Here is an 11,102-nt window from a genome sequence, read left to right on the forward strand (position 1 = left end):
CACCAACCTGAAGGGAACAAGCCACACTTTTCCGACTGAAAACCATGGCCTTGGATTTGGAAGTGCTGATTCTGAAACTTTATCATTATAAAAGCAAAATAATACTAACAGTAAATAAAACAACTGTAACTCCTGAAATCCAATCCTAACATTATGACCGTTCAAGGAAATCTTTAAACTATCAAAAAAATACTTAATTTTGTTAGAAGTCTCTTGAGCGAGAGTTTGTTAGATGTGTATAGACCGAGTTGCTTCTGCACAGAAGTACAGGGTGGGCCACGAAAAAGTTTCCCATGTGCCTGTGGCACTGGTATTGAAGGTGGGCTACTTTTCTGTGGCCCACCTTGTACTAGAACATATGTACACCTCATTTTGAGCTTTAGGTCACATTTCAGATGAGAATTCCCTTTTATAACACTGTAGATAATTCAGAAAACAAGGAAAAGCATGTCAGGGGCCCTTTAAGAGCCAATGTCAAAATCATCAGACAAGGGAAGCAAGTTAGTTGTTTATGACCAAATTACAAACTGACCACGTCATGTCCCACCTCCTGCGCACTTTGCCCAGGTGCACCTCCCACGCATAAACCAAACGGAGTAGGTGAAATTATGTCTGATGTGGACTGCCTCCTGTTGTGTGCTAAGTATGAAAGGGCAGGTCTCGACAATGTCCGGGCCTGATTCCACGGCCATAGTATTGGAGCTCACATCTGAAAATGATTATAGACACATAACATTATTTTTATTAATCCTACATGTTCTTTACAAAGGCACACTGCATAATCTAATTTACACACACACACACACACACACACACACACACACACACACACACACGGTCAAACAAGAAGTGGATTTAAGTTATGGTTGGTCACAGAGAGAAACATTATTCTGGACTGTTCTTAGATTTTGAAGCATATCTGGCCTCTGTTTCTGTGTTATTTATTCATTCATTTTTCTCTAGCTGTCATAACATAACTCTAACCCAACATGTGTCACACCACATGGCACTAGTGGGGTAGGTTCTAACAAAAGCACACCATGTTTCTAACATCACCTTATTAGTTCTGCAATATTCTTGCAGAGGTTTCAGTTGGTGCGATTAAATGTGGGTACTTTGTATAAGTTTGAGATGCTGACTTTTCACCCACATCTGGTGGATTTCCAAATTAAACATGTGGCTCTAACATACAGGTAAGCGAAGATAAATAATATGCAGCAGTCCTGGAATAAATGCATGTTACGTCATGTGCAAAACAGTCCTTGTGTTTATTTTGCATCTGTAACAGCGGCTGCTTTGTGTTTTGTTACAGCCAGATTTAACTTGGAGGATGTGGGGAAGCTGTTTTTATGCCAGTTCAGGTGTTTGCAGGTATGTTGTCTCTGCACTTTGGCTTTGGAGGCATAATTTTCTGTTACATAATTTGTTACAGAATTCTCTGCCAGATTAAAGTCAGATTTCTGAACAGCGTTTTGTGTGTTGTCTCAGGCTCAGTGGAACTTCTAAAAACCATCTACACATAAAATCTGTTTCCTAAAACAGAAGACGGTTGTCTCCTCCAGGTTTGTTTTAGTCCTACAGTTTAAATTATTCTTGTCACCTGATGGTGGTCGGTCCCTTGCGCTGCCTGTGCTCATGGTTCCTGTGCCCTGGACATTTTACAGCAGTTATTTTTATTTGAGGTCCTTTAGATTAATCATTTTAGCTGACTGTTACATTATTCAGCACTTAACTTGTTTCTTCACCGACAGATTAGTAAATATCTACGGCTTCCTTTACAGCTCCACCTGTGGACGAGATACTGCAGGTGTTCGTCTGGGGGGAGGGGGGCAGAGCCGTGCATCCTCTCTCGGAGCGGCTTTGAGGAGGAAGAGGAGGGCGAGGAGGAGGAGGAGTGTCGGTACCGCTGCACAGTCAGTGAGTCGTTAACGGTCGGTGACCATCACCAGCGGTCGGAAACAGACTGTCGAATGATGAAGATGAAGCTCCTTCAGCTCGGCGGTAAGAAAAGAAAACGTTCCGCATGTCTTCTTATTTTCTCCTCCACCGCCATCATCTTCATCACCGCTCTGTCTGCAGCGACACACTCACTCCTCCATCTTCATCACCCCTTCATCTTCATCTTCATCATCAGCTGCTAACCACCATCAGCTGGTGTGTGCGTGATACAGTGATTTGAACCAGATAAACGCTGTGAATCACCAGAGGTGATGGTTTGATGATGATGATGATGATGATGCACCGTTTCTCTTATCGTTTACTTGACCACCGGGGTGTAAATATAGAAACCACTGCGTCAGAGCGGCGAGCTGACGTAGAAACCCGATAAATCTCCGGGTCTGTGCGGAGCTACATTCCTCCACACTCAGACACCTCCACCATCATCATCTTCATCATGTTAATAAGCTGTCCCCCACCTGTGCCACACGTGACTGGCTGCAGGTGACCAAATAAATCACTGACTGACGTTTTATAGACAATTATATTTTAGTTCTGTTGTAAGACTTTACTTGATAGTAAAAAGTAGACTACAGCTGCTCCTTTACAACAAGCGCTGCCGTCAAAATCTGCAGTAGGGGTATCGAAGTTCTCCTGTTCCTGTGTACAGCAGCTGCTCAGACAAAGGCAGCCTGGTACAACGCCAGTACACAGTTCAAGCAACAGTGACTGTTACTACATTTATTACTATGTATGAGATATGACAGTGTTTTTCAACAGGGCAGTGAAACAGCATGCTGCTAACACCCGACTGAATCAGTAACAGTCTAATAATACTGGCCAACAGAAGAGACATTTTACTGCAGAATGAGCACTTTTACTGCGGAGGTGGTACCTCGGACACACACGGCCAGGCCCGTGACAAACACTGCTTAGTGTGGACTGCACATCTCTCTATACGGTCCATGAGTGTGTTTGTGATCAGTGTGATTGTGTTACTGACGCCGACAGGTCCAGAGTCCAGGCTTTTACTCTGTGTGTCCATCTGTTGGCTCTCACACTCTCACACAAACAGGTGATAACACCTGAGTGTGTGTACTCTGCAGTCTAAAGGCTCCTCTATCGAACGGAGGTAAGGCAAAGTTAAACGTGGGAGCAGCGCTCTGTGACGACAACGACGCGTTCAATTGCAGAGAACCTGACAGACCAAATAGAAAATGGAGGAGAAGCTGATTTTGTCGGAACCACACCCTCTTCTTCTTTGCTGCAGCTCGTCTCCTCCTCATCATCAGTACAACTAAGGCCAAAGCTTTTTACTATGTAGCTAAATACATTGTGCATCCAGGTCCACTGCTCAAACACTCCAACTCCAAATCAGAAAAAGTTAGGACTGTATGTAAAATTAAAATTAGTTTTAAATTAGAACTGAAAACAGTGATTTGTAAATCATCTGTGTCCTGTATGACATTGAAAACAATACAGCAGCACATTATTTGATGTGATATCTCATAGAGGTTACTGCATCATGATTTGGTACAAAAGTGGCATCCAGCAATGCAGGCGGGCAAACAAGCTAGACACACATGCAAAACCAGCCACCTTTTTGTAACAGTAAACCACTGTTTCCAGTGTTTGAAAACAGTTCCAGTGAACCATAAGTCTCAGCTGAGTGTATTTTGTCATCTTCTTCATTTCATTCTAGTGTGCCAAACAGTAGTTTTGCTCAGTGCTGCCAGCTGGTGCTTGGGTTTTCAGTGCTACTGGACCAGCTGAAGTGGGTATCCCCCTCGACCAACAATCGGTAGTATTGAGCAAATTGTTGCTTGGCACACTAGAACGAGGAGAAACCGGCACCAAAATACATTGATAAGCCACATAAAGGTAAGATCTGTGCTTTATTGGATGCAAAGTCTATTAACATGGTGTTCAGGTGAACTCAACTCACCGTGTTTCTCCTGCAGGTAATGTGACTTCTCGCAGAGGATGGACAGTCAGCATTAAGATATCTTCCAGTGGTCAGGAGGACTGAGGTGAGGTTGAGGAATCATGGGAGATGGAGGACCCCTGCAGACCGAGGGTAATGCCCTCCTCAAAGCAGTCTTCCAGGGGAAGCTGAGGCTGACCCGTCTGCTGCTGGAGGGCGGCGCTTACATCAACGAGGGCAATGACCGTGGAGAGACCCCAATATCTGCTGCTTGCTTAGCAAGCTACGATGACCCGCAGACTCGGCAGAGGATGGTCAGGTACCTGCTGGAGAAAGGTGCCGACCCAAACATCCCCGATAAAAGTGGCCGAACAGCACTGATGCACGCCTGCGCCGAGCAGGCAGGGAAGGAAGTGGTCTCCTTGCTGCTAGAAAATGGAGCTGATCCCAGCCTCAAAGACTACTCTGGCTCCTCTGCCCTTGTCCATGCCATCAACAAGGGGGACCGCGACACACTGCAGGTTCTCCTGGATGCCTGCAAGGCCAAAGGCAAGGAGGTGATTATCATCACCACTGACACATCTCCGTCAGGTTCCAAGAAGACCAAACAATACCTCAACTCTCCCCCCTCACCAGGCATTGTGGACAAACTGTCTCCAGCTTGCATGTCTCCCTCTGAGGTAGAGATTGGCACCTCCTCACCAGCAGGAGATAAGAGCAAAGACAATGAGGGGATCTTCAGCTTCACGCTCACCTCAGCTTTACCTTTACCTTCATCTCGACCTCCAGGAGAGAAAAGACCACCACCTCGCAAGCTGTTGAAGAGGCTTAACTCTGAGCCCTGGGGCCTGGTGGCGCCCTCAGTGCTGAGTGGGGTTCCTCAGGACCGGGCTGATGGAGGTCTGGAGGAGGAGCAGGGCTGTGACTTGAACAGGACAATCACTGAAATTAATGGTCTGTCCATCACAGAACCTGTCAGACCTCTACTGTCACGGCGACACAGCATTGAGACCCACGACCCCTGCTCCCCTAAACTCATTGACCGGTCCTGCTCTGAGGACTGTGCAGCCCTCTCTGGTTCCTGGGCTGACAAAGTCCAGCAGCACCAGATTCTGTACCGCAGGAACACAGCCCCAGAGTCCCAGGAGAATGCTGGAGGAACCGGAGCACTCATGTCCCGGGCCATGGCTCACCCTAAACTGACCCGGATGGAGCACTATGAGTCAGATACCCACCTCTGCCCAGAGTCCATCCCAGGATCCCCAGACTCTGGTCGGGTGTCTGTGGAGAGGAAGAGGTACAATGCCTCCCCCCTGTCCCTGGTCACCAGCTCCTCCAGGGAGTCTCTGGAGAATATCCCCAACTCTGTGTCCCCTATCACCATGCGCCGGCGCCCCCCAGGTCTCCTGGAGCGCCGAGGCTCTGGAACCCTCCTGCTGGACCACATCTCCCACACTAGGCCTGGCTTCCTGCCTCCCCTCAACATCAATCCCCAGAGACCGATCCCTGACATCCGGGCCAATGGTAAACCCACCTCCCCCGTTCACCCTGGACACAAGATCCTGGTCCCAGTGGCCCCAGCTTCGCCGAAACGGGGCCCCGACTTCAAGATGAAGAAGAAGCTAATGAGGAGGCACTCGATGCAGACGGAGCAGATGAAGCAGCTCTCCGCCTTTCAGGAAATCCTGGCTGAGAAGGTCATTGAGTCCAATGGGGATTGATGACAGGAAGTGTCAGAACAAAGCATGATGGGTAGCTGTAGAGATGTGTTAGGGTGTTTATTTAATGTGAAGCTTCTGCATCTGACACTCAATGAGAAACCCATTTAAAACCAGATCCTGGTTTTTATGGAGGGCTGCACCTAAACGGATCTTATTAACCTTAGAGAGGAGTTCAGTCAGGGTTCAGTTAAACCAGATTTAAATTTGAACCTCAAATTTAAATAATAATCTCTGGTTCTGATGTTACATTAGTTTATTGTACAGATGTAAGACAACAGAAATCTTAATGTAAACAAAAAAAAAATGTAGAGGTGCTACATCACAGATACCTTGACATCCAGTTAATTCTCCAAGACGTTTATCCATCAGAACTCATTTAAGTAGATCTAAGAGCTGGGTCACATTACTCCTGTTTTAGCCTCTTTACACTGGCTACCTGTTTATGTCAGAGTTTTTCCAGGTTCATCACTACACTGTTTATCCTTCACATAGATCCTGGAGCTCTGGCCTCTTGGCTAACCAAGAGGCCAGACTAAAGACTACAAAGTCCTTTCTGTTCAGGTCTCAAGACTGGAACAATCTATGTAAGAAGATTTACTTGGTGAAGTCTGTTCGAACTACTTCTAAAATGTTATGTTTACCCTGGTTTTAGTTACTTCAGCTGTTCTAGACCTCAGTGAAACAAATTATCAGAATCAGCTTTATTGGCCAGGTGTGTCGGACACACGAGGGATTTGACTCTGGTACATTGGCTCTCAATGTGTATGTACATATCCCCATGCAAGGGGCAAGTATACAATAAATCAGCATAAGGCTGTGTAATATAACAAAATACGCAGTATTTACAAGCAACAAACAGTGCAAACAATGCAAAATAAGCAGTATAAACAGGAAGTAAACAATGCAGACAGACAAAGGAATGCTCAGTGTGATTTCTTATAGAGATCTGTATGGATCTGAATAGTCTGTTCAATGTACATTTATGGGTATTTCGCTGAGGGTTATTGTCTAGTCCTACTATCGTGGGTCAAGTGTTTATCAGAGTGACAGCCTGGGGGAAGAAACTGTCCCTGTGCCTGGTTGTCTTGGCGTACACTGACCTGTAACATCGTCCAGAGGGGAGGAGTTTAAACAGATTGTGTCCAGGGTGTGAGGGGTCTCTGAGAAATCACACTCCCAAAATAAAACCATCACTGCAACCTGCCATTACTGTGAAGTAAAGAAACTAATGGGCAAAAATGAAAAACTAAAACTAAGGTTTTACACGGACATTTGTCTTCTTGTAGCACCTGATAAACTGCAGCCATCAGTGAACCTGTTCATTTAGAGTTGAAACTGGGTTTGAAGCCAGGGTTTAAACTCTGGCTGATGAAGGTCACAAGATGTGGTTGAAAGCTTTGGAAAAAGCTAATAGGTCTTTATTTAGGATTAAATTGGCTTTAGACTGAAGACCTTAGTAAGTGGACACATGCAAAACAACAAGTAAATCAATAAACAAATAAAAACTGGCAAACAGATTTTACAGATGGCTTTAAAACAAAATTAGTGATGCAACTAATAAACATAATGTAAAAATAATAAATATTTGCTTTGGTCCACATTTACAGATTCAGTCTTTGGTCAGATAAACCAGGTGATCACCTGGAGTTCTGACAAATTATAATATTTTCTGACATTTATAGAAACAAGCAATAAGTGGATCAAAAAGATAATGAGAAGATTAACTGATAATAAAAATATTCATTATTTGTAGAAAGATATCAGGGATTTTTGAGATGTGAATATATTGGACTTGTACTGAATTATATCTTCAACACATTCTCGTCACTTGTTTCAGACGGCTCAGTTTTCAGACCAATAAGTTTGAAAGCAAAGCGTTTTAGCAGGTTGACGTGAGCGCGGTGCAGCTCTCCTCAGTTTCTGAATGTTTCCTCTGCTGGACCACAGGAAGCTTTCTGGGTTAAACACCATTTTACATTCCTGATGCTTCCTCTGAACTCATCATCCATCCACTGCAGTCAAAAACTGATCCAAGTATACAAAGAAATACTCGCACTTGTTTGATGTTTACAGATGCACAATTTGCACCAAGGTCGTGTCCATTTTTCTCCAGGTGACAGATGAAAACATGACCCTGAAACTGAAATTATTTCATCGTCTGTTGGTCGGCTCTGAAAACTAACTCATCTTTTCATTAATGAAGATATATTTATATTAATGTTCTGACTGAAGACGTGTGAAACTACCTACTGCGCTGTATGCACTGTAATTACCAACCCACTAGTCAATATAATGGTTAGTGCTTCTGTGTAAATGAACAGTCTGTTTTACAGTTCACATGGTTTGGATCACTCCTGACCACACTGAGGTGATGTTTGGATCTGATTTGTGCTGAGATGGAGAGAAATGAAATGGTTTCTTGTTTCTGAAATTCCAAAGAATTCATGAGGACGATTTGAACTAAAATCTGCTGAAACTGTAAATACTGTAAAGATTTGTCTGTGCAATACAGTGTGTACTCTAAAGTCAATCCTAAAGCACTTCATCTAGATCACCACAAGAGGGCGCTGATGGACAATTAAAGGAAGTTCCTAAATTTAGGACCTGCTGGACAAGTGATGAAAATATCCTCAAAGTTGGTAAGTGTATAATTTCTAAACTTCCCCTAATTTCTATGGAGACAGTGAAATGAGGTTGAAATCACATTTAATGACACACACACACACGCTATCACACAATTACAATACTGCCATATGGTCTAAATTGTCCTGATTTTTGTTTTTTATTCCACAGGCCTTGACTATATCAGAGGCCACTTGGACTGTCGGGCCGAGTATCACATCACTGAAGGCTCCCAATCATCTGAGGAAGAGGACTTCTTCTCCTCCTTGAAGAAGACCGGCCCTCTTGAAACGGCCCAGCAGTTGGATACGTACCTGGGGTGCCCAGGAGACACAGTAGAGGTACTGAAGTCCTTCCCAGCTGTGTTCCAGCTATCACTTAAGCTTAATACGGCACTCCCTGCCTCAGCAGCCTGTGAAAGACTGTTTAGTGTTGCAGGTCTCATCTTCAGGCCAAGAAGGGCAAGCATTGGCTCAAAGAACTTTGAGAATCAGCTGCTTTTGCGGCTTAACAAAGGTTATTGGTAATTCTTTGTTGCATGTTCTGCACTTAACTGATGTAGATCCTGAGTACAAAATGTTTGTTCGATAGCTTTGAGCATAGTACATACTATCAGGAAGGTATTAGGATTGAGTTATTTATTTTTTAATAAATCACTTGGATTAATCATTCATTTTGACAGCACATGTTTATTGTGTATTGACAACCATACAAGGGTAATTGTTACTAATCCTGCCCTGGTACACCAATTTTCTCATCCATTGCCCTCACAGATTCCTACAGCTAAGCTTGGATGTACATTTACATTAATGTATAGGTTATTGATGACGTGACTCTGATTTTTGACTTTTGCACCATTAGAATACTTATACGTAACTAACTAGTCATCATATCTTCTGCTCCATGAAACACATGTTAATGCTCAGGAGTACACATATATTCTTTATCTTTAATGTATTTGCATTGTACTAAAATGCATTTATTTTCAATGGGCATATATGTGACTGAAATGGTAGCCTAGTGCATCTTACATTTTTCAATATTAACATTTTAATATAACATTTGTCATTACGGCCTTTAGAAAAATATTTTTTTGAGGAGGTGGGGTATGGCACAATATGGTCCGTATGACGTAAGCTTTTGGCATTTTCCTTACATTACTTCTACTTTTATACTTTAAGTAGTTTTAAAACCAGTACTTTTATACTTTTACTTGAGTAAAAAGCTTGAGTTGATACTTCAACTTGTACAAAAGTCTTTTTAAACGCTAGTATTTATACTTCTACTTGAGTAATGAATGTGAATACTTTTGACACCTCTGAAACAGAGACACTGAGAGCTGTTGATGAAGAGCTTCGTGTGTGTCTTTCTTCAATTCCTGCCAGGATATCAGCTCTGTGTTCATCCAAACAGGCCCAGATTTCACACTGAGTGAGTATAAATAAATTGAAAGACTATATTGTCATTATATATATTGGATTAGGCTACAGAGTGTCATTTTTTAATATTTTTGGTTGGTGGTGTGCCTTGTGATTTTTTTTTTCACTGAAAAAAGTGTACCGTGGCTGAAAAAAGGTTGAAAAACACTGATTTAGATGATGTGTACAGTTAAAATCCCACACAGGGCTGTTTACTGCTGCAGTAATATTACGAAACCATTAGAGACTATATTGGTAGAGAGCTGGAGTCAAAGTCTGAGGCTCTATCTAATTCTGAAAAATAATTCCAGTAAGGACACAGGTGCTGATACTCTGCACTCCACCGACCACCTTCACCATGAGCTCAGATGTGTCTGGACTGGTTCTCTGCTTCGTAATTATCTCTGAAATCAGTTATCACACAGCAGCTTCACCCATCTCACCTCCAACATGTTGGCAACTTCGTGCACAAAGATGGTGACGGCAATGTCTTGGTTGTTACACAGGTTCACCGAGCTGTCCACCATATTTTACCTCGACCTCCTTCAGCTCCAGGGACCTGACTCCTAAGCCCAGCAGACAATTACAACAGAAGACAAGCCGTTGGGGTAGGAGACAACATATATTTAGTTTCAAATGTAATCAGACATCAGTCAGTTAGTTTTAAATTTAAAGAAAGTCATCAGAAATGTACACTGTGGTCTGACGAATCAGTATTTCAGGTGTTTTTGGAAAGAATGGACGCCATGTCCTCCAGACAAAGACAAAAAGGTTCATCCAGATTGCTACCAGGAACAGGTTCAACAGCCAGAGTCTGTCATGGTCTGGGGTTGTGTCAGTGCCCTTGGCAAAGGTCACTTACACTTCTGTGATGGCTCCATTAATGCTGAAACATACAGAGAGATGATGGAGCAACATGTGCTGCCTTCAAGACGACATGTTTTCCAGGGACACCCATGCATATTTCAACAAGACAATGCAAAACCTCATAGTGCACATTACCAAGGTCTGGGAGTGGAGGAAAAGGGTGTGAGTGCTGGACTGGCCTGCCTGCAGTCCCAGTAGAGAATGTGTGGCACATTTTGAAATGCAAATTGTGTCAATGAAGACCCAGGACTGTTGTACACTTTAAGACTTGTTTACAGAAAGAATGGGACAAAATGACACCTGACACATTTAATCACTTGGTGTCCTCGGTCCCTAAATGTCTTAAGTGTTGTGAGAAGGAACGGCAACATCACATTGTGGTAAATGCTTCAATGTCCCAACTTGTTTTGGAATATGTTACAGGCATCAGGATTGGAGTGAGTGTTTATTTTGAACAAAGAATGAAACTTAAAGTCAACAGCATGTGCTATGAAAGGTGAATCACTAATCTACCACATTTGCTGCACTTTACAGCTAATGCACATATCAGACAATAAACTGATCAATTAATCCCAGCTTTCACAACTTCACTTGACTGAAGAAATTTTATTG

At 43.2% G+C, this 11,102-nt stretch overlaps 1 protein-coding gene and 1 long non-coding RNA gene across 3 annotated transcripts; both read left to right on the top strand.

Annotated features, from left to right (window-relative positions):
- The first annotated feature begins 1,615 nt into the window (after positions 1-1,615).
- On the top strand, positions 1,616-6,340 carry ankrd34a (ankyrin repeat domain 34A). The gene is made up of 2 exons (XM_020618675.1): positions 1,616-2,001; positions 3,900-6,340. The coding sequence occupies exon 2, from the start codon at positions 3,985-3,987 to the stop codon at positions 5,581-5,583; it is 1,599 nt and encodes a 532-aa protein (XP_020474331.1). The 5' UTR covers positions 1,616-2,001; positions 3,900-3,984; the 3' UTR covers positions 5,584-6,340.
- Positions 6,341-8,804: 2,464 nt separating this feature from the next.
- On the top strand, positions 8,805-10,506 carry LOC109970833 (uncharacterized). 2 transcript variants are annotated; one of them, XR_002276457.1, is made up of 3 exons: positions 8,805-9,636; positions 10,130-10,231; positions 10,346-10,506. It is a non-coding gene; the product is annotated as an uncharacterized LOC109970833 (long non-coding RNA). The 2 variants fall into 2 exon arrangements; XR_002276458.1 differs by having other exon boundaries at positions 10,360-10,506.
- The last annotated feature ends 596 nt before the right edge of the window (positions 10,507-11,102 follow it).

The sequence above is a fragment of the Monopterus albus genome, unplaced genomic scaffold (genome assembly GCF_001952655.1).
Source record: "Monopterus albus unplaced genomic scaffold, M_albus_1.0 scaffold209.1, whole genome shotgun sequence".
Classification (NCBI taxonomy): Eukaryota; Metazoa; Chordata; class Actinopteri; order Synbranchiformes; family Synbranchidae; genus Monopterus; species Monopterus albus.